This window comes from Helianthus annuus, chromosome 6 (genome assembly GCF_002127325.2).
Source record: "Helianthus annuus cultivar XRQ/B chromosome 6, HanXRQr2.0-SUNRISE, whole genome shotgun sequence".
In the NCBI taxonomy this organism is placed as follows: Eukaryota; Viridiplantae; Streptophyta; class Magnoliopsida; order Asterales; family Asteraceae; genus Helianthus; species Helianthus annuus.
In genome coordinates this window covers 65,381,748-65,406,697 of record NC_035438.2, presented here as the reverse complement: position 1 = coordinate 65,406,697, position 24,950 = coordinate 65,381,748, and the positions used below count along the sequence as shown (strand labels likewise).

General features: G+C 35.5%; 1 protein-coding gene and 1 long non-coding RNA gene across 3 annotated transcripts; both read right to left on the bottom strand.

The window, feature by feature from the left end:
- Nucleotides 1-1,062: 1,062 nt before the first annotated feature.
- Nucleotides 1,063-2,951, bottom strand: LOC110880776 (class V chitinase CHIT5a). Of its 2 annotated transcripts, none has more exons than XM_035974803.1 (2): nucleotides 1,835-2,951; nucleotides 1,063-1,317 (listed from the first exon to the last, which is right to left on the bottom strand). In XM_035974803.1, exons 1-2 carry the CDS (start codon nucleotides 2,864-2,866, stop codon nucleotides 1,174-1,176), a joined length of 1,176 nt encoding a protein of 391 aa, XP_035830696.1. In that variant the 5' UTR covers nucleotides 2,867-2,951; the 3' UTR covers nucleotides 1,063-1,173. The 2 variants fall into 2 exon arrangements, with proteins under 2 accessions (XP_035830696.1, XP_021984922.1); XM_022129230.2 differs by having other exon boundaries at nucleotides 1,750-2,945.
- Nucleotides 2,952-5,895: 2,944 nt separating this feature from the next.
- LOC110884063 lies at nucleotides 5,896-6,503 on the bottom strand. Its single transcript, XR_002560900.2, has 2 exons — nucleotides 6,258-6,503; nucleotides 5,896-6,183 (listed from the first exon to the last, which is right to left on the bottom strand). It is a non-coding gene; the product is annotated as an uncharacterized LOC110884063 (long non-coding RNA).
- Nucleotides 6,504-24,950: the final 18,447 nt, after the last annotated feature.

Here is a 24,950-nt window from a genome sequence, read left to right as displayed (position 1 = left end):
TTTATAACCCAACCCACTTCACCAAAAAACTCAGTTTCAACCTCATCCAACCTGCTAGTTTGGAGCCGCACTAGTTTGAAAAACATGTCAAAACCGATTTTGGACCCGACCTAGTTTAAAAAACATGTCAAAAGACTGTTTTTTTTTTTTTTTTGTCCCAAACTGGTTTGAACCCAACCCCAATCGATTTGATAGGTTCGAACATTTTCCTCTTCCTAAACTGGCTTATAACCTGAAATCAGTTATTTACAAACTGATTTTTATTTTTTGTTCACCAACCTGGTTGGGTTTATAACCCTAACCGGTTTTTCAAATTGTACACCTCTAGTGTAAATGAAATAAGTATTCTCTAATGCTTATTTGTGGATTGTTATGTAAATTTAGATTGAAACCTTACTTTAAAAAATGATTATGTTAATGCTATTTAAGGACATGTTGAATAATTGAAACAAGAGAAAAAACCTCCAATGGTCCACTATCTCCAATGAGCTATTGGAGGTATATGCCCATCAAAATCCTTACTTACCCTTAGCATTGTAAAACTTTGTCTATAGAAGCATGTAACAACCAAGCCCTTTTACAAAGGTGTTGGTTTTTCTTGGTCATTGCATATGGAGTGGGCCCAAACTAAAAAAAAAATACAGGTTTTGCTTAAATATTGTGTATAGTAGGTAGAAGGGTAAGAATATTTGTAGGGTTGGAGATAAAAGTTAAGTATACTTAGACCGTAAACTGGGGCGGACCTAGCATGTTACTAGGGGTAGCCCCCGCTACCCTTTGACGCTCCGGCGGTAGTGTAATTTTAGAAAAATTTGACGTTTTTTCAATTTCTTTACTCCTTTTTATATGAAACGTTACCCCTATAAAGATTTTCTAGATCCGTCATTGGACGTAAAGCCTTCAGAGTTGATTTTTTGATGAAGGACTCCTATTCTAAGGGATTGGTTGTGCACAATCGTGTGACAATAAAAAATAGTGCACAAAGTAGTGGCTAGCAAATGATCATCATCTCGTTTTTCATAACAAACAAAGTAACAAAGGTGCTTAGAAATTTAAAACTTATAACACAAAGTAAATTCTTTTACTAAAGTTACAATCAATCTGTAAATGAAATGGTATTTTGGTACGGTCAAGGAGCTTTACTGGTTCCTATCTTAAATGACATACATATTGCTATGTTCTCTCATAAAACACAATATTACAAATATAATTCTTAAACCAAACAACTATAACTACAACTACAATGTAACTTCTCCGGTCCACTTGTAAGTCGATTTTGCCGTTAGGTGGGTTTTTAAATAACCCATGTCTTCGAAGCTGCATAAATACATCCAACATAACGGTTAATTGCCGGTTTTTAATAATAATAAAAGGAGTTAAATGTCATTTTAGTCCCTTTAGTTTGAGCCATTTTGACAGTTTAATCCAAAGATTTCATTTTTTGCCTGTGGGTCCAAAAAGGTTTCATCGTTGTCATTTTAGTCCACTGGGTTAACTTCATCCATTATTTCTGTTAACGAGAAGGGCAATTCGGTCATTTTATATGGCCAAATTGCTCTTCTCGTTAACAGAATTACAGATAAAATGACAAAATTGCCCTTCTTGTTAACAGAAAAAATGCAGTGGACTAAAATGGCAACGGTGAAACCTTGTTGGACCCACATGTGAAAAGTGAAACCTTTGGACTAAACTAATAAAATAACCAAAACCACAGGGATTAAAATGACATTTAACTCTAATAAAATATACCTTGTCGGGAGATTTTCCATTCATGATCAGCATCTACTGCCCAAAAGAAATACCCTCCTATTTTAAGTGTTTTTGCATATTCTACCTTTATTTTCACCGATCTAGCATCGTCATAACCAATCCAAGTGTTTCCCGCAACAGAATATACAGACACAGTTGACAAGTCAAACACCACCTTGGCATTATTCTGGATATTGAACTTTTCCACGTCTGCATAACCCAATTGTCCTTGGATCCCTGGCCCGACATCCACAGCTGGAGCTCCGATACCATATAGAGATGGATCCTTTAGTTGCCACGTTCGACCATATAATGGCAACCCCATTACCAATTTTTCTCTTTGGATCTTAGCCTTGATCCATGAGTGTAGCCCGTAACTCGTGCTCACGTTGCTGTTTGGATCGTATAAGGCTGCTTGGGCACCCGTCGTGGTGAGATCCCACGACCCGTGATAGTCATAACACATTGCATTTATCCAATCTAAGTTTTTGTTTATGGATTTTACTGGGTATTTACGATAAACATTATCCAATGTAATTTCTGGCTTATAATATGTGGCGGCTGAAAGAAGAAGTTGTGGTCTACACGTTGACTTAGCTTCTTTCTTGACCGCCACACGCCACTCATGAAGCAAGTGGCGAAAGTTGACCATATCAATTGGGGTTTGCGGGAATTCCCAATCTAGGTCAACCCCGTCAAAGTCAAACTTTCGTGCCACTTCTATAGTGGAAAGGATGAAATTTTTCCTCGAGTCATAACTCGAGGCCATGTGGGAGAATAGTATTGGCCCTTCGGCTGCGCCTCCTATGGAAAGCAACGTCTTGATGGATGGTTTCTTTTTATGAAGCGTGGTTGTGAAGTTTTTGAGCGACAAAGCGGTTGGATAATCAACGTCAAACTTAAATGTGACGTTATTAGGAGAAAGAAAAGCATAATAAGCATGAGAAAATAGAGTGGTGTCGATAGCGGATGGTGGAAAATCTATGGACCATGAAGGCCAATAAGCCCCTTTGTTTGGGCCATGAGAATAATACATAGAGTTGGTAGCACTAGTGCTACTACAAATGGCAAGACTCAAAATCACAAGGGAAATAGTAGGAGCATTGAGGAATTCCATGGTGTATTCTCTACCTCACTACCCTTATGACTTGCTTATAATGATGGGTCTGAAGTCATTTTAAAGACCAAGATCAATGTGTTCCAACTTGAAATAAGATATGAACAAAACTTAATATTTTTTTATAATGATTAACTATAGAGGAAATCGAAATGAGTTTGATGTTTACTTGTCACAAGAGTCTTGGATTCTTGTCATGAGCTTCTTCTGCCAAGCCTTTTCTGCTGACCAACTCAAAGTTGCAGTTTTTTTTTCGTTTAGAAAAAAACATTAAATATTACTTCCTTTTTTTTTTTAATAAAACAGACGAAATTTCACGTACCTCAGTTTTCGTTTATTAATATAATCAGAAAACTTGTTAAGTTACATCAAAACAGATGGTAGACGGGCAACAAGCTGCGCCGCCAACCTTTCGGTTTTATATAAAATATTTGGGTATAATCCGGTTTAAACTAATCACGTTAAAATATAGCAACCAAGCCTTTATACCAATCAATATTATTCGCATTACATGTATGAGAAATCTCATGAAAAATATAACCAACAAATGTTCCTTGAGACTTGTTGAACATATTTTTTTGTCGATTTAAATGAATTCTCATTAAAATGCCAAAACAACAAATTACAAGTAAATGGCAGGTAAACGGGCAACAAGCTACGCCGCAACCCCCCTTTGAATAGCAAAACCGATCCTACTAATGACGAATCAACTCTCAGGGGTTGAGAAATTACTATTCACGACCTGCTGAACTCTCTTTAGGAATTCCACGGCCTCCGGGGCTAGGGAACCAAATGTATCAAAAGCAGATGGTATAAACACAAAGTCCATACAAGGATGTTTTCCCCCGCCCACCCAAACATATTAAAAAATAAGTAATTTTTGTTTTTGTTTTTGTTTTGAGCAATTGGTCCTATATGGACGTGGGGCAAGCTGGTTAAGTAAGTCATAATATTTAATTACTGTACTAAGCAATAATTAATTCATTAAAATTCAGAAAACAAAGTTCCTTAATTTGACTAAGAAAATATTAAACTTCCTTTTCTATTCACAAGGAGGGAGGCCGGCTATACTTGAAATAGATGCAAATACATTATTATGAGTTTGGTTTATTTTTATTTTTATGGTTTGTTTAAGCAACAAAGGGATCCAAAAGCCGGTAAGCGATAGAACCAAAACTTTTATTTAGGAAGCCACAAGAAAATGGAGCCAGAACTTATATTTAGAGGCCACATGAAAACTAAGGTAAGTATCATATTAATGGAAAGTTTGGTTGACTGAACAGCGATCGAGTGGAACCTTGCCTAGCGGTTTCGCCGATGGTGAGAGTCTGTTGGAGACTCGTGATAAAAATGATAAATGAGTCAGAGTCAAAATTCAGACTTATGATTGAATAGTTAAAATGATTAGATGCATGGATATCCGTATTTAAGGGACTCTCTTTATGAGTATAAATAAGGCGAGTCAAGTATAAGCCCGATTAAGTTCAAGTTTGTTGAAATGTTCACTTGAGGGGGAGGGTGTTTGGTGTGGGAGGGGAAAACCACAAAGGTACCGAGTATTTGTCCTACGTGACCTTGGGTACCGTGCCACGCAGCCACGATATGATTCAAGATTCATGATCAACCTCATTCTCTTCACAAATATTCAGGATGATCATGACCACCCTCCCCACATTGAGTCAGACCATTTGCTTACATGGACCTGTTGACCTGTGCACCACATCATCACCAAACTTCGGTACCCACATCAAAATCCCCTCCCACGACCCACACCGAGCAAGGGAAGATTAGATACAAATGGCCCTGTTTAGTTCATAACATATGTTGAAACTGGAATTAATTTCATTCAGAATCGTGTTTAGTTGGCATTGAATGGAATAACCACTCATGGCCTCATGGGATTTGAATTCTGGTGGAATTTGTAACATTTCAATGAAATTTGTAAAACCAACCATAATGACCTCACTTTCTTCCTATGAAACATTTCATCATCACAAAAAAGCCTAGACCGGTGTTCACAAAATCAGGAAGGGATAGAGAGATATAAATCAATCGAATATAGATATTCAAGAAATCGGAAATCCCAAAAATCAATTCATAACCAAGATGAAACCATAGCATGCATACCTTTGAGATTTGTGTTCCATCTCATTATCTTCGAATCCAGTGTAAATCAAAACCAAGCAACGTTGATGATAACTTGAAGTCAAATCAAGCAAAATCGCTATCATATATATCACAAAATTAAAAGAAAGATAGCATAAAACACTAAGCTGAAGCATTTTCAAGTGGAAGTTCATACAGCTCTTTCCAGGCTGGTTGATTAGGCTAGCAACTAGCAAGTCACACCAGAAATAAAAGAGGGGTAATTGACCATGGAACCCACAACTAAGTTTGCCTCGTTCATGCGTGTGTTGATTCGATGCATGACGCTAGTTGCTGCTGGAACAGTTACGACTTAAATTGGGGTTGTGACAATCGCGAACGGAGACAACAATTGTCTTCTCAGAAAAGGGGAATAAGAGCTGCGAGCGACAGACAATGGGGAGTAATTTAATTTCTTAACCATTCCAATCCGATTGCTAAATTTACAAACCAAACATCACATGAATTCTTATTACCAACTCCAATTCAAATACGAATTCCAAATCCTTTGAAAGCATTCAACGAGGACTAAATCCAATTCCCAGCAACGATAATAAGTGGTTTATTTCAAACCATACACCATAACCCAACCTTAATGATACTTTTCAAGGAATTAGCACAAAGAGAACTTGTTTAGTTAATAGATACATGGCAGCAAGAATTGCAGCTATGGTGCTCTATAGGACTGAGAATATGCTACCGAATACCGGTATTGTACTGTACTGGTACCATACCGAATGGGTACCGAACGAGGTATATCATACGGTTTCCACTTCTCCGTAATTATTAATCACCAGTGCTGCAGTGCATATTTAGGTATTACTAACCCAAATTATTTATCAACACAGAAATTTTCAATTCATCAACCATCCAAACAGCAATTGAGCAAATAAAAAGATAGAACCATGAACCATCAATAGATTAAGAACTAAACACATCAAGTTGCCAGAGTATAGATGTAAACACAAATCATCAATCAATAGATCACAGAATCATAATGATATAAACACAGATCCAGATTAGAACACACCCGATTCTCATCAAGCAAGTACATAATAACGACCACGGTAATCATCACGATCTGGGTTGACTAATACGATGGCGTATAGGGCATAGATTATCCCCGGAAGAAAACCCAGTAATGTTAGCAACAAACATATGAAGAATTCCACCTGCAAAAGAAGAAACATGTCAGTCAGACATTTTCACAAACAGTTGATGTGCATGATGAAAAAAGGGGGCTTACAGTGCAGCAACCGTATCGGAGGCAAACTCCGAGAGGGGGGAAGAAAAGGGCCAAGAGGATTTCCAACAACAGAGCACAGCCTGATGACATTTTTGATCGGAATTTGATGGAAGATTTGAGTTCGACTTTGGTTGAGAGCTGAGTTTTGGGTTCAAATAAATTATCAAGTATGTATCAACGTGAGATCTGTGAGATAAGAAACCACAACAATTATTGTGATTTGTGTACACATTCCATCATCACTTGTTTTTGCTTTTTCTTATGGATTAAAAAAACATTTTAATTGCACATTATTATTCTATAGTTGGTGTATTTTTCTATAACACGGTTAAGCAACGGAAATTGTTTGTTTATAATAAACTAGGTTAAAACTCTGTGTATTACATGGTTTAAATAAACAAAATTTTATATATTAAGTAATAAAAAGTTATATCTTTATGAACCCCGTATATTGTACGGGTTAAATAAATGTAATTTTGTATACTAAATACTAAAAACGTTATATCTTTAAAATACCCGTGTATAATCGGGTTGAATAAATCTAGCAAATAATAAAAAAAATATATTCTTAAAAACCCCGTATATTATACGTGTTGAATAAACCTAAAAAAAGAGTTATATATATTAAAAACCATGTGTATTACACAGATTAAATAAATGTAATTTTGTATATTAAATACTAAAAAGGTCGTATCTTTAAAAAAACCGTGTATAGTCGGGTTGAAAAATATACCAAATAATATAAAAATTATATCATTAAAAAACCCCGTGTATTACACGTGTTGAATAAATCTAATTTTACATAGCAAATGATAAAAAAGTTATATCTTTAAAAATATCGTGTATTACATGGGTTATATAAATGTAACTTTGTATAGTAAATAATAAAAAATTATAATTTTAAAAACCTCGCGTTTTACACGAGTTGAATAAATATAATTTAGTATACCAAATAATAAAAAAAGTTATATTTTTAATAAATTAGGATAACATTTAATATTATTTTATTATTTATATATTTAATATAAGATAAGTAGGAAAGAGAGGTATTTGTTTTAAAAATATATTAAATTAACAATTTAGATTTGAGGATATATATATATATATATATATATATATATATATATATATATATAGGCTAAGGATAAAAAGAAAACCACTTTTATTGAGAAAACCCGGGAAACTCTAAGCTCCCGACTTTTTTTTTTGAAAAAATTACCACACGTAATATACATGTTTTTAAGAGTTTTGGGCAAAAAAAATCGAAAAAGCGCCGAAGGATTATTTTTTAAAAAATAAATAAATTTCAGCAACTTTGTTGACTAACACGTGTTAGGCAAAAAATGCTGAAACTTGTTTATTTTTTTTAAAAAAAATTTCTTCGGCGCTTTTTTGTTTTTTTTTTTTGGCCCAAAACTCTTAAAAACATGTATATTGCATGTGTTATTTTTTCAAAAAAAAAATGTCGGGAGCTTTGAGTTTCCCGGGTTTTCTCAATAAAAGTGGTTTTTTATATATCCTTGCCCTATATATATATATATATATATATATATATATATATATATATATATATATATATATATATATATATATATATATATATATGGGAGCCGCTAAAATAGAAACCACCTCCAGTTGTAAGAACCGCGAGAACCATTTTCATCCAATCAACTTAAAGGGTATTTTGGTCTTTTACCCTTAATGTCTAATCTCTCACTCTCTCTCTTATTTAATTCCATAGAAGTGTCAATGTCATCTTTTAACTGGCTCTCTCCTCTTTCTTCATTCTCATTTGTATCCTTTTAAATGTCTCTCTCTTCTTTCATCTTCTTCAAAAAACCAGAGATTGTATATGGAATCAATCAACCCAAACCATGACCCCCACCCCAGATTCATCTTCTCCGATCCTTCCCTCCCACCTAAACTGCAGTCGCACCTACCCCCGTTGTACCCCCCTCCTTCTCCGTCTCCGGTGGATGCCGCCGCCACACATGGGGGTTTCACTCATGTGTGAGCGGCGGTGGCTGATGATGTTACTGTGACCGCTAGTTTCTCCGGCGACCCTCAGACCTGCAACCCATCTCTCATCTCCTCCAAGAAACCCAAAAGATGTTTGATCGGCGGAGGTGGAGGTGGTTGGTCGACGGCGGAAGACGGTGGTGGGAGGTGGTTGGTTGGCGGTGCTGGTGTTGGAGGCAGTTTCACGTTTGTGGAGATCATGGCAGAAAAGGGGAGGCGGTTTCACTGATGATGTTCATGTGTTTTGTTGGTAAGAGATTTTGCTGGGTTTTGCTTGTGATTTTTAATGTTTGAATCTGTGGGTTTTTGCTGGGTTTTGTTGGTGCTTTTTGCTAGATTCGAACACTAATTTTTTGGATAGTGATTTCGAATCACAACAGTAATTTTGAATGTTTGGATAGTGATTTTTGAATCACAACAGTGATTTTTGGATAGTGATTTTTTGGATATTGATTTTTGGTGATTTGTGAATTTTTTGAATGTTTGAACAGGTTACCTTTTGCTGGGTTTTGTTTGAACAGATATCAAAATCAAGGCATGGTTACCTTTTGATTATGTGGGTTTTGATATGGTCGATTTTGGACGGCGATGATGAAAAAAAAACGTAAATTTAGATGACGATGGCGCGGCAAGGATGGCGGAGGGTAGGTTATTTGAACATGCAACCCCACTTTTGCAGCCTTTTTGATTTCGGATAATCTGAGCCAACCCCCTTTTTTTTCGAGATACACTTCGCTTTGATGTTGTTGGTCCCCCCCTAGTCGATGATGATAACAATATATCTGAGACACCTCCCGAGTTTGCGTAAAAAAGTTTTTTGTAAAAAAAAAAAAAATTAAACCGTAAACCTTTTAATGTAAACCGTAAATTTTTAACGTAAAACGTAAAAACGTGAAGCGTAAAAAGTTTTACGTAAAACGTAAAACGTTTTACGTAAATCGTAAAAAGTTTAACGTAAAACTTAAAACGTAAAAAGTCTAAAAAGGTTAACGTAAAACGTGTAAAAACGGCGCGTAAAACTGTAACACCCTTATTATAATACAAGGTTTAACGTATATTTTACGAAAACAACATGTAATTAAGATTACATATACATTGGAAATATGGGTTTATTACAGCTTTTCGCAAATCAAAAGTTAATTGACATAACGTAATCAAATTCGTCATTTAAAATTTATGACGATGCCAAGTGCGGAAGCATGTGTCTTATTCGTGTTCGGTTCTTCGTTGAGCTTGATCTTCTTCCGGCATCCACAAAGTACCTACATTTCATAAAAACATGAAATGCTTTAGTCATACGGATTTAAAACGTATCTAAACGAGTCCGGGAAACAAAACTAATAAAAAAAATACATTTTTGTATAGGGCCCACCGTAAATTACGGTAGCCCCTGAAACTTTATCCTTCCACCGTAAATCAGAAGAGATCCACCGTAGCATTTTTCAACTCCACCGTAAATTACGGTGGACACCGTAATTTACGGTGGCCCCTGCATTCAGCTTCTCCAATTTGCCACTTATTGACACGAAAACTTTCGTATCTTTCAATCCGCCTTTCCGTTTGACCTACCGTTTCTTTTTACGTGTTTGTAATTTAATCCCCCATCAAATGGAGTTAAAATCCAACATCCGGATTAACAAAATTTAAGACTTTTAAATCTCCGGCTTATTACCCTTTTTACCAAATTTTGACCCGTTCGTGATTTCATTTAACAAACTTGTTTGTGGCCCTTGTTTCTTTTGTAAACAAATTACCATGATTATTTCCTATTGCACAAGGTTCAAATCACGGGTTATTACACATTCTTAACCCGTTTCACTAATACTTCTATTTTGACCCGTTAAGGGTAATTAAGCACTTTCGAGCCTAAAATTGCATTCGATTGTTTCTAACATTCCATCACCACATTTCTTCTCCTATAATCTCCCACCACAACTGTATTTATGGTGGGTTTAATGTGGTAATCTATAAAAACCAAATTTTACCTTTCGAATCTTTATTTTACGGCAAAAACTCAATTAGTGCCATATGACTAATAAAATATCTCTTTTAGTTTCTATACTTATTCTAAGTATTGACTTGATTATAAAACTCGTTTTCAAGCGACTTCTAAGGGTTGTTTGCTTAATTTTACTTACAAGGGCGTTTTGGTCACTTTTAACCCTTCTTTTACGACGAAGGGCTTGCTTAAGCCAAGCACACCCAAAATCTCATTTTTAAGCAAATCTTGTTTTCAAAACACTCTGTCTATAATTTAAATCCTTCAGTTTACCTTTTTAGGGTAACCGAATATCCCATTTTACTTTGCCTAAATCACAAAGATCTCCAAGTTCTAAATGAGGAGTTGATCTATTATACATACCTGGCCCGGATCAACTTATTAACCCGGTTTTAATACCTTGCTTTATATTCGCTAATTAAGAACGATGCGAGTATCCATTGGACATTTATTCCTGTAAGCATATAACTCGACAAAGAATCATTAGTCTATATAGTCAAAAGGTGTTATCTACACCTTTTGACCCGTTTGGCCGAATTGACCATTTATCTTTGCAAGATGATATTTATTTTCATCTCCTCTACATGACTCGTTTCGTTTAACACCGTACGGTCATTTTAACATATAAACCGTTTATTACTTTCGACATAATACGACCAATTTATCGATTTACTTCTTTTTAACCATTATTATGGTTTCTATCATCTTTGATTTTCTTGTTCCGTTCGACTACACGACGGAACATCATTTTTCAATTGTTTAGATATCTCGTTCATAATTTATATGATAAGAAAACATTCCACAATTTAAGACTAGTGTAAGCTATACTTACCTTGCATCCGAATTACGCTTTTCCGCCATTCTTGCTTCGTTTGACCCGCTTCCTTTCCAAGCCTCCACCTAGCTTGTCAAGCGTCAAACTATCATCATAATTCGTAAGACGGTTATATTAGTCATCATTAATTATGACTGTTCCATCTTACATATTTTCTATCACAATTACCGTTCGATCTTATTAATGGTCGGTTTGACTATTTAAAAGTCAAATCACCAATTAACACATATGATTGCACTATCAAGTTCACAAGACTCAATTAGGCACATTTTCAACACTTAGTTCTCATTTAGGCATTTTAACAAACACCTAATGGGCATAATTCTACACATTTGCTAACTAGTTCATAACTAGTCATTTTTACCAAGATTAACATCAAAATTCAACCACTATCACTTATAATCAAATACTCAAACTTGCAAATTGTTTAAGTATTTCATGATTACTTAACATGCATGATGATTCTAATCATAATCATATCATCAAATCCATCTTATGACTAATACCCACTTAGCCTAGTGGGAGAATTCATTCAATCATTCAATTCCTATCATGTTATGCATGATTTCACTTAGGGTTTTGTTACTATACATGTATACATCACTAATTCAGTTCTAATTTCTACGATTTACACCAAAATCGCATATAATGATGTTCATTCAATTTTTACAACTTCATGTAACAACACAATTTTACATACCTCTTGATCCCCTTGACTTGGTGATCATTTGTATGCATTCATGCCTTTGATTCGAGCCCGATTTGGCCTTCAATTTGGTTGATTTTGTGAAACTAGGGTTTTTGGTTCTTGGAGAACCTTCTGGTCGATCAGAACACGCACACAATGTGTGTGTGTATATTTTTTTTTTGTTTTAATAAAACAAGTTTCCCACTTGTCCATTTTAGTCCCTCATGTTTTATTTTGATCAAATGAAGCTATATCTCATCATTAGTTACTTAATCTCATGCTACTAACTAGGTTAGTTACTCCTAGTTACTTTAACGGGTTCGGGAAGTTATAACCCGTTATGTTTTAAGTCCCGTTAATTTGGCCTTTTTAAATACTTTGTTCTCTCAAAGTATTTACTCCCCTTTTTAATTAATATTAGGTTTATTTATTTGAGTCCTAATATTTACCGGGTTAATTTTTACCACTAACGGTATTTTACTCGTCTTTTAGTATTAACGGGGTTTGATTACCAAACCCGTTTTTGGGGTGTTACAAGTCTACCCCCCTTAAAGAGGTTTCGTCCTCGAAACCTTTTCTTACATAATTTATCGAGTTTAACTCCATGCATTTGCTCTCGATAATCAATTGAGCATTGCTCATATTCTAACCAATTGTTAGTATTACCAGAAAAGTGTGATAATATCTTTTTGGTTACTAATCATCTACATATCTTATACAACATAATGCAACTTGAAATAACGTAATCTCGTTATTTCCACTAGTTTAATTAACTTAGCAATATTCATCACTCGGCTCAATACTCGCCACTCGGCTCGAATGTGATTATACTTCACATTACACTTCTTGACCGTGATCATGTCACGTCATGCCAAATTTTACATCAACTTTCTATTTTCAGAATTATCACTTTTCGAATACATCGTCTTGCACCTTCCAGTGTCAAGACTTATATCTTTCATGTTTACTATTTAGATTCCTATCCGAATTTATGTTTGTAAAAACATTATTTCTTACTAAAACCGAAGTTTTAGCCTTAGATCTTTTCTTTAACTTGTGTCAATCATCCATACCCGGATATTGACAGTCCGTAATTTAATCCTTTACAGTCTTAGTTTTATGCGGGGGTTCTTAACTGATTTCCTCGCTTTATCCAATCTAACCCGTAGGTTTTATCACTTAGCCTTACGAGCTATTTTTGATTCGACATTCACCTCTTTAGGGCGAAGTCCCTATAACTTCTTTCTAATCATGACCCGTGGGTCGTTTTAGTCCGTAGATCTCTCATTTGTTTATAACCCTAAAGGTTATGTTGATCCCGTAGATCACTCTTTTTACTCGTGTCTGTTGATGCATTTCATGTCTATCGCCTTCGTCAATCCGAGTCGTAGTGAAAAGTCGAAAGGAATCAAGCGCGTAATGTCTTATTTAGTTAGAAATGGCAAGGTGGCAAACTTGTAATTAATGAGAACTATCATTAAAGTGCCTTGACCATATAAATAGGAGTGTGTGTTATGATTTTAGTTAGTTCTAGATAGAGATTTGGAGTTAGACTTTGGAGAAGACTTGGAGAGAAGATTCTAGAGAGAGAAAGTAGAGAGAGAAAGTAGTGTAAACGTGAATTCTTGTACCGGATCGTCAAATCTATCAATGAAATCACGTTAGTAGTACGTTATCGTGTGTTCGGTCACGTTCGTTCACGGATTCCGCACGTGAAACGTTCGTTACGCAATCGAACGGTCGCAAAACCGGTCCTACAAGTGGTATCAGAGCTAGGAGCTCGATTGCTTGATCAAACACGTCGTTCTCGTACAGATTTCAGCCGATTCAGAGCCAAATCAGATCCGATTTCGTTGATTACTTCATCTTCTACTCATTTCTTACATTTTTCATCGGTTTTCATCAAATTGAACGGGTAAACACGGTCCGTTTCGTCTGATTTTTGGATATATTGTGCGAAATACATAGAATCAAAACCCTACCGAGTTTCACATCAAAACTCCAAGCCATTTTGGAGAAATCGCAGTTTTTCGAACCGAATTCGCGTAAAAATTCAGGTGTGGATCGCTTTTATGAACAATTCAGGATCGCTTTTTGGTCTTATTTGAGGATCGCTCATGAGAAGTTGACTAGGATCGCTCAAAAGGTGTGAAATTGTTCTGGATCGCTGATAAGTCACTTCTGAACCGCTCAAAAGGTGTGAAATTGTTCTGGATCGCTGATAAGTCACTTCTGAACCGCTTATTAGGTCATACGTGTGAACCGCTCCAAAATCATTAAATGTGGATCGCCTTTTAGTCAAGTTTTGGTCCGCTCAAAAGGTTTGAGGGTCGTTCTTTTGTCACCTTCGTCACGTGAGGTTCTGAAAAAAATACAGGTTGTTTGTCGTTGACTACATGTTGTGCCGCCCCTCTAAAAAGGTTGATTGATTGTGAGATAAGTCATTGTTTGTGCCGCCAAGCAACCCAATCACAATATTTGATCAATTTGTCGGCCTGTTGTTGTTGATTATTTGTTCCACCGCCCCACTTGCCCATTTACCCAATCAAATTTTTGCCTTGCACCGCCCAACCGCCCATTTTATGTGAGTTTGTTGTTGATTGGTAGCTGAGGCCCAATCAGCCCAACATCACCACACATCACCACTTTGTACCGCCCCACTACCTGATTTTTAAACACTTTGTACCCTTTGGTGATTTGTTGTTGATACCGCCCAAAAAACAACAAAACAATAAAAAAAAATCATCATTATTTTCTATAAATTTTTGGGGGCAGTTGAATTAAAAGTGTGCATTGATTAGAGTGTTTTCACGAATCTTCGAAAACGAGTCTTAGATTGGGTTCATCAATACACTGTTACGTATTCAATCAGCTTTGATTTGATCGTTTACTTGCTTGTTTGCAGGAAATCCACGGTAGTTTGTCGAGCATCGGTTATACACACAAACGAATTTCCACTCGATCCACGTTCACCTAATCTTTGATATTCAATCGAATAGTCATTTGTTTGTGTGAAAGTTTTGAAGTGATTGAAAATTCGTTTTTGTGAATTGTTTAATACCGAAAATGGATTTTGCAATTAATATTGCACTGAACAAGTTCAATAATTTTTCAGGTATCGATGGAGAATCAATTGAAGAATTGATTAATAGGTATGTCGAGCTGTATTGGATAATGGTGAGTTTGAAGATAACCAAGACAAATGAGGAATGGGTTAACAAACTGGAAAATGCTTTACCGGGTGATGAATGGAGAACGTATCTGTCAGATTGGAAGAAGAGATACTTAGAAGTGACTTTGGGCATGTTTATTGAGAAGATTAAAGAGCGAGAACTTGAACTACAAAAGATTAGAAGTGAAGCAACTGATGAAGCAAAATGTAAATCTGATGAAAATGTTCGAGAGGTAGAGGAACAGGTTAAAGAAATTTCAGCGATCAAGCTTGAGAAGAAAGCTGAGGATGTAAAGATGACCGAGAAGTGTTCAAGATGTGACAAATTTGAATCAGACAATGTCAAACTGTTAAGTGATTTGGAAAGTTTGACATTGGAAAACAAAATTTTGAAAGAAAAAGATTCAAAAGTTGAAGAATCTGTGAAGAATGCATCAGTGTGTTTCAAATGTGACAACTTTAAGACTTATAATGACAAACTCGAAAAAGGTGCAAAAATTTTGGCATTGGAGATCAAGAAGTTGACAGATGAGAAACAAGCTGATGATAAACAGATTCTTATGATTCAGGAAATTTGTGAGAAACTGAAAGTTGAAAATGACAAACTGTTGGGTAATTTGAACAGTTTGACATCAGAAAACAAGGTTTTGAAAGAGAAAGAAAAAGAATTTGAAAACAAACAGAAATCGTCAGAAGATGAGGATTTCTGGATTAAGCTTGAAAACAAAAATCTAAAAGCTAATGAAGTAAAACTTCAAGAACAGATAAATGTTTTGGAAAATGAAAAATCTGTTCTTGAAAATTTGAAAAATGAAAATGAAAAAACAATCAAGTCTCATTTTGGGAGAATATCTCAGCTTGAAAGGGAAGCTGAGAATTCGAGGAACAGAATTGATGAACTTGAAAAGAAGTTGATCGGTTTTGTGACTTCATCTGACAAGTTGAATATTCATTGTCCAAAACCAATCAACTCTGTTCCAATAAGTGACAGTGTCACAAACTTTGACAATGTCAAAGTTGAAGATTGCGATGAGAAATCTGATGATGAAAATACAAAAATTGAAAAACAAAAATTGTTTTTAGAATTAAAAGAAAAATTCAAAAATACTGTTTTGCAATATACTGAAATAGGTGAATGTTCAAAGCAGAAACCTGTTAAGAAGATTGTAGAACAAAAACAAAAAGGTAAAAATTTGAAAATTGTTCAAAAAGATAATAAAAGCTCATCAGATCGATCATCCAATCGCAATCAAAAAGTACAAAAATTGAAAAACGAAAACTCAAAAATTGTTGGTAATAAGTGGTGCAGGTCAAACCACAATGCTCAAAAGCCAAATCCAACAATCAAGAGGAGGAAGGAGTATCACCACGCTAGACAATGCTTTGATCTAAGCGTTTGGTATGAAAATGGTGATTGGTACGATAACAGAATGTGCTACAAATGTGGATATCAAGGACACATTGCTGTTAACTGCCAGAGACAGAGATTTGAGACAAGAAGATGCTATAATTGCCAAATCCAAGGACACATTGCCAGAGATTGCCCAAGGAAATCAAGTGAAAGATTGAGGGTTAATTCTCAGAAGTTGGCAAAGAAACCAGTCACTGTCAAGCCCAAGAAACTGAAAGTTTCAGAACAGAATGTCAAAGAACAGAAGGTCCAAGAACCTAAAGTTCAAGAAACGAAAGTGAAGCTTTCTCAAGGGCAGAAAGACAAACTGAGGAAGAAGAGGAAGAAAGCACGAGAGTATCTCGAGAAGATTTTGTCCTCGGGTTCACCCGACAGATCGAATAAGAGTGCTGATGAATCGATTCACTCGACAACAAAGTCAAGTAAACCGAATTCGTCAGATGCAAATCTGAGGACGAAAGAGGAAAAGAAGAAGGAAAAGGTCGGCGATGAATCTGACGTGCCGAAGTCAGACAACCCACCTTCAGGCGATGATTCTGATTCGTCAAAATCAGAGGAGCCACAAGTTGAGCTCAAAAGTGAAAATTCAGTTCCGCCAATGGATGACACAAACTTTCCACCATTGCGAACTGAAAATTTTAAACAAAAAGATGGTAAAGTGAAAATTTCAAATAAATTCTATTCTGAAAAGAAAGAATTTGATGTCGAAAAGGCTTTTAATGGAAAAGTGAAAAATATTTTTGGAAAGATGGTTGAGGGAAAGGTTAAAGGGGTTAAAGAATTTTATGAAACAAAAAGGAATGTTCAAACCCCGAGTGAAAATAACTCAAATACACCCAAGGCTGGTCAGGCTTGGGTGCCTACATTCGTTGCTTAAAATCCTGACTTGCCGGAGTTCCCAGGTTGGTAAGCGTGGAACATGAATCGGCACATTTCTTGAGAAATTTCACTCTGGTGATTTTTCGTCTTTTAAAAGATAAATCAGGGACATTAAGTTGTACCTGATTCATCTTTCCTACAAGTGATAATTTGAAAAACAAGGTGATGAAACTCCGTGTTTGTGAAACGACACACAAAACTAATTTTCCGGAAAAACCATTTTGATTAAAACAAACTTAAGTGTTTTGAGATCACAATGGGAAAATAGTTTGTTGTGAGGGGGAGTTCTGATTGTTTACGCCAAGTGGATGGAGAAGTGAAGTGATTCTCATCAAGTTGTCAACTTTGTACAGTTTGTTTCAAATTTTCTCAGAAAATCAAAATTGAAACATATTTTGATTTTAGGGGGAGAAAAATTTTAAAAAAATTAGAAAATTTAAAAATGAGTTTTGTTGATAAAAGAGGAAATGATAGTAAATCAGTGGACTATCACAGCATGCTAAGGAAATGAAATGTCAAATGTGATAAACGATCTCACTAAAGATGTGACGATAGGCTCAGCTAGACTAGTAGATTTGCGATAACGATACAAATATAAATGAAAAAGCCTAGTTCTAGTGGGAAACATGGTTGAAAGCATAGTACTTAGTTTTGTCCTTCTTGACTGTGTGCCTGCTCAGTAATCGCTGATTGTCGAAAGACATAAAACTGGTTAAGTTTGTGAACTTTCACTACTTTGCTGAAAAATCGCTGTGATTGTGCATTTCATTTTGCAAAAATTTAAACTTGTTTGATTTCTTTATTTTGTTTAAGCATCGGACATCCTCTGCGTATACGGGAGTATCGACCTGGATGTTGTTGCCTAAACGTTCTGCTTTATTTTCTTTGGTGTTTCGTTTAAGCTTTGGACCTCCTCTGCGTATACGGAAGTATCGACCTGGTGGTTAAAGCCTAAACAACTTCAACTTGTTTTATTTTCTTATTTTGTTTAAACATTGGACTTTCTCTGCGTATACGGAAGTATCGACCTGATTGTTAATGTTTAAACATTCTGCCTTGTTTTCGCACAAATCACAGTTGATGAAAGTTTAAAGGCATTACTTGAGTTAGTGTATTGCATGATGAGGGGATATGCTGAGATCGTGGGGTCCATAAGAACTTAGTGCATAATTAATATACCTTAACGTATCGGTAAGCATTTCGAAAGTTTTTAGATTGAGCTTAAGTGGACAACAATATCGTCAATCAACGTGAATCGTTTAGAACTTAAAATGTCTAAAAGCTTAACGGTGCGTGTGATGTGTCTCAAAAACTGATATGATCCTCTTGCACAAACTCACAAAAATATGTGTGTACATATTTCATTTCTGCATTTTATTTCTGTATTTCTGCTGCATTTCTGCATTTATGTTTCTTATTTTCAAAAATCCAAAAAGATTTTCGACAACTGATGATGAAAAGCTGACATTCAAAATCTCAAAGGCTAAACATGATGAACAGACATGTTGGTTAACTGATTTGAAATGTTTAAGATGATACATTAATTTGAATCAGAAATTGGAATGTTTCAAATTTTATCAGTTTTAAATGTGAAAAATTCTCAAATGTTTAGTTGATTCATTAAGTTGAATCACAACTTTATTGGTTTGTAATAGAGAGTTTGAGATGTGCAGGTTTTTGAAATTTGTTGCTACGAAAAGCCAGACTACGATCCCAACAGCCGAGTCTAAGGGGGAGTCTGAAGACGAGCTCAACACTAAAGGAGCTTGTATCTGAAAAGCAAGGCGTCGATCCCAAAAGCACGGAAGCTTGACGAAAGGGGGAGCCTGAAGATTTTGAAGAAAATACAGATCCTCTGGGATTCTGTTCGAACAAGAGTATTTGAAGACTCTCACTAAAGATTCCGTCAACATCCAAGGGGGAGTTTGTTAGTGCAGTTGTCTGTCGACTACATCTTCGTTCGAGTCTTAAAGAGAGAGAAAGTCAAGTCGCTATGAGTTTCGCTACGAGATTGACTACGGCAATATCCAAGGGGGAGATTGTTGATGCATTTCATGTCTATCGCCTTCGTCAATCCGAGTCGTAGTGAAAAGTCGAAAGGAATCAAGCGCGTAATGTCTTATTTAGTTAGAAATGGCAAGGTGGAAAACTTGTAATTAATGAGAACTATCATTAAAGTGCCTTGACCATATAAATAGGAGTGTGTGTTATGATTTTAGTTAGTTCTAGATAGAGATTTGGAGTTAGACTTTGGAGAAGACTTGGAGAGAAGATTCTAGAGAGAGAAAGTAGAGAGAGAAAGTAGTGTAAACGTGAATTCTTGTACCGGATCGTCAAATCTATCAATGAAATCACGTTAGTAGTACGTTATCGTGTGTTCGGTCACGTTCGTTCACGGATTCCGCACGTGAAACGTTCGTTACGCAATCGAACGGTCGCAAAACCGGTCCTACAGTGTCTTATTAAAATATATATTTGGCGTCAAAGCACTCTGTTTACGTTTGAAAATCATTTGTCTCAAGCTTACCGTTATCCGGCTTGCGCTTACTTATGCCTTCAAGCATTATACTTTATTCAACCCGTTCAATCTCAAAATAGTTGAATATAATTATCAAAATTTCTGTTTACGAAATTTTATGGTCTTTTAGTCATAACTCATAATCCGAGTCTTTTGACTTTAAATTCGTGTTCTCGTTTCTCGGTTTACGCATGTGTTTAAATCCTTACCCATTAACCGGGTACTTTACCGAAGTCATTATTAGTGCAAGCATTCCGGTATACATCAAGTTTTCGTTTTAATTTGTTTGGTTGTCTTAGCGGAAGCCCTCGCTTTTATTCAACCAAACCTTTATTCTTTATTTGACCATCCTTGACAGTCTTTTAAACTATGAATGATGATTATCATCATCATCATTTCTTTACTACGATCAAAGTCAACGATTTTGATCGTTTTTCTCGTGTGGGCAATACCTTTGTTTCTATGACCCCGCGGGTCATTTATACTTTGGTTTTACAATGCCCTTTTTGTCTACCATGGTTTTCGATCGTTTTCCCCATGTGGGCAATACCTTTGTTTCTATGACCCCGCGGGTCATTTATACTTTGGTTTTACAATGCCCTTTTTGTCTACCATGGTTGTTTCATCAAAAATGACTTATGTCACGAATTTCCTTGGGTCTTTTATTTCTATGTGCGCCATACATCGTTTTTATGGTTCCCGCGAAAACCATTTATACGAGTATGCCCATGAGATTTCTTGACCCTAAGGATCCTTTAAATTTCATTCTTCTTGACCTTACTACATCGGACATAACTGCGCTCATTATAAGAAGCTCATGCTATCATGTGTTCACTACTTACTTGGCCAGAGTAAGCGATCAACACGTGGTACGCGTGACCTTATTATAATTACCACATCACGTCCCATGTAAGTAACTCCTCAAATTATCTCCATGTTTATGGTTTCATTTGGTAAAACTTTATTTAATTGTTGGTTAACAATTATTAGTTTTAGTCGTTTATTCCTTGAACATGTACAATGTCCCTTTTTATAAACGTTTATTCACATTCATTGATGTGATCATTACTTTTCTCAATAGGATTTATATTGAGAATATTTACTTGGATGATCACTCTTGTCCAAGTTTCTATATAAACAAGTCTTGTTATTCATTTGTTATTCATCATTGTGAATAACACATTTCCTATTAAATTTCTCTTGGAAATCAGGTTTTCCAAGTTCTATCATATGTGTATGCAACCGTTATTACTTACGTGTTTGTTGCATATAACGACTCGTACGATTAAATTTAAGAGTGTGCACCTGGTAATGCTTGCCCTAACGGGCTTCTCTTGTCATTAGTCTTGTTCGCGACCATCTCGCGATTTTGGTCCTTGATGAGTATGCTCTTTCTATCATACCTCGGACCGTTCCATCATCATATCCACAATTCGTTTGACTCTCGTCGTCTTCAAACGCGAGTGTCCTTCAATTAAAACATTCACAAAGTTAGTAACGTCAACTTCAAAAATCGCCCGTATTATAATACAAGGCTTTTTCTACTATACGCGTCAACGCGCGTATTTTCGTCAACTATATCAATCATTTTAATTGGGGTAACGTGTATCACACGATAGCCCTATGTGTTGTTTACAACACTTTAGCATGCTAAACTATTAACATACTTGTACTTACCGGATTTGCGATCAAGCTTCGAACCGAACACTTTATTCTTCTAACCTTGAGCTCTGATACCAACTTGTAACACCCTTATTATAATACAAGGTTTAACGTATATTTTACGAAAACAACATGTAATTAAGATTACATATACATTGGAAATATGGGTTTATTACAACTTTTCGCAAATCAAAAGTTAATTGACATAACGTAATCAAATTCGTCATTTAAAATTTATGACGAGGCCAAGTGCGGAAGCATGTGTCTTATTCGTGTTCGGTTCTTCGTTGAGCTTGATCTTCTTCCGGCATCCACAAAGTACCTACATTTCATAAAAACATGAAATGCTTTAGTCATACGGGATTTAAAACGTATCTAAACGAGTCCGGGAAACAAAACTAATCAAAAAAGTACATTTTTGTATAGGGCCCACCGTAAATTACGGTGGGTACCGTAAATTACGGTAGCCCCTGAAACTTTATCCTTCCACCGTAAATCAGAAGAGATCCACGGTAGCATTTTTCAACTCCACCGTAAATTACGGTGGACACCGTAATTTACGGTGGCCCCTGCATTCAGCTTCTCCAATTTGCCACTTATTGACACGAAAACTTTCGTATCTTTCAATCCGCCTTTCCGTTTGACCTACCGTTTCTTTTTACGTGTTTGTAATTTAATCCCCCATCAAATGGAGTTAAAATCCAACATCCGGATTAACAAAATTTAAGACTTTTAAATCTCCGGCTTATTACCCTTTTTACCAAATTTTGACCCGTTCGTGATTTCATTTAACAAACTTGTTTGTGGCCCTTGTTTCTTTTGTAAACAAATTACCATGATTATTTCCTATTGCACAAGGTTCAAATCACGGGTTATTACACATTCTTAACCCGTTTCACTAATACTTCTATTTTGACCCGTTAAGGGTAATTAAGCACTTTCGAGCCTAAAATTGCATTCGATTGTTTCTAACATTCCATCACCACATTTCTTCTCCTATAATCTCCCACCACAACTGTATTTATGGTGGGTTTAATGTGGTAATCTATAAAAACCAAATTTTACCTTTTGAATCTTTATTTTACGGCAAAAACTCAATTAGTGCCATATGACTAATAAAATACCTCTTTTAGTTTCTATACTTATTCTAAGTATTGACTTGATTATAAAACTCGTTTTCAAGCGACTTCTAAGGGTTGTTTGCTTAATTTTACTTACAAGGGCGTTTTGGTCACTTTTAACCCTTCTTTTACGACGAAGGGCTTGCTTAAGCCAAGCACACCCAAAATCTCATTTTTAAGCAAATCTTGTTTTCAAAACACTCTGTCTATAATTTAAATCCTTCAGTTTACCTTTTTAGGGTAACCGAATATCCCATTTTACTTTGCCTAAATCACAAAGATCTCCAAGTTCTAAATGAGGAGTTGATCTATTATACATACCTGGCCCGGATCAACTTATTAACCCGGTTTTAATACCTTGCTTTATATTCGCTAATTAAGAACGATGCGAGTATCCATTGGATATTTATTCCTGTAAGCATATAACTCGACAAAGAATCATTAGTCTATATAGTCAAAAGGTGTTATCTACACCTTTTGACCCGTTTGGCCGAATTGACCATTTATCTTTGCAAGATGATATTTATTATCATCTCCTCTACATGACTCGTTTCGTTTAACACCGTACGGTCATTTTAACATATAAACCGTTTATTACTTTCGACATAATACGACCAATTTATCGATTTACTTCTTTTTAACCATTATTATGGTTTCTATCATCTTTGATTTTCTTGTTCCGTTCGACTACACGACGGAACATCATATTTCAATTGTTTAGATATCTTGTTCATAATTTATATGATAAGAAAACATTCCACAATTTAAGACTAGTGTAAGCTATACTTACCTTGCATCCGAATTACGCTTTTCCGCCATTCTTGCTTCGTTTGACCCGTTTCCTTTCCAAGCCTCCACCTAGCTTGTCAAGCGTCAAACTATCATCATAATTCGTAAGACGGTTATATTAGTCATCATTAATTATGACTGTTCCATCTTACATATTTTCTATCACAATTACCGTTCGATCTTATTAATGGTCGGTTTGACTATTTAAAAGTCAAATCACCAATTAACACATATGATTGCACTATCAAGTTCACAAGACTCAATTAGGCACATTTTCAACACTTAGTTCTCATTTAGGCATTTTAACAAACACCTAATGGGCATAATTCTACACATTTGCTAACTAGTTCATAACTAGTCATTTTTACCAAGATTAACATCAAAATTCAACCACTATCACTTATAATCAAATACTCAAACTTGCAAATTGTTTAAGTATTTCATGATTACTTAACATGCATGATGATTCTAATCATAATCATATCATCAAATCCATCTTATGACTAATACCCACTTAGCCTAGTGTGAGAATTCATTCAATCATTCAATTCCTATCATGTTATGCATGATTTCACTTAGGGTTTTGTTACTAAACATGTATACATCACTAATTCAGTTCTAATTTCTACGATTTACACCAAAATCGCATATAGTGATGTTCATTCAATTTTTACAACTTCATGTAACAACACAATTTTACATACCTCTTGATCCCCTTGACTTGGTGATCATTTGTATGCATTCATGCCTTTGATTCGAGCCCGATTTGGCCTTCAATTTGGTTGATTTTGTGAAACTAGGGTTTTTGGTTCTTGGAGAACCTTCTGGTCGATCAGAACACGCACACAATGTGTGTGTGTGTATATATTTTTTTTTGTTTTAATAAAACAAGTTTCCCACTTGTCCATTTTAGTCCCTCATGTTTTATTTTGATCAAATGAAGCTATATCTCATCATTAGTTACTTAATCTCATGCTACTAACTAGGTTAGTTACTCCTAGTTACTTTAACGGGTTCGGGAAGTTATAACCCGTTATGTTTTAAGTCCCGTTAATTTGGCCTTTTTAAATACTTTGTTCTCTCAAAGTATTTACTCCCCTTTTTAATTAATATTAGGTTTATTTATTTGAGTCCTAATATTTACCGGGTTAATTTTTACCACTAACGGTATTTTACTCGTCTTTTAGTATTAACGGGGTTTGATTACCAAACCCGTTTTTGGGGTGTTACAAAAACCGGGAATAAAAAACCGCACGTAAAAACCCGGTCGCAAAAACGGCATGAAAAAAACGGGGCGTAAAAAAACGGCGCGTAAAACGGGCCGTATAAATGGCGCGTAAAAACGGGACATAAAAAACGGGAGTGTAAAACGGGTGGTAAAAACGGAACATAAGAGCGTAAAACTGGTCGTAAAAAAAAGCGCGTAAAAAACGGGTCGTAAAAAAACGCGCGTAAAATTTTTTTATCAAAAAAACTGATTTCAAAATGTTTTTTAATAAAGAAAATCTGATTTTAGAAAAAAAAAACAATTAATGCAAATGGGACAAAAATGTAATTAAAAACAATAAAACTAATAAGATAAAAAAAACAAAATTACTTA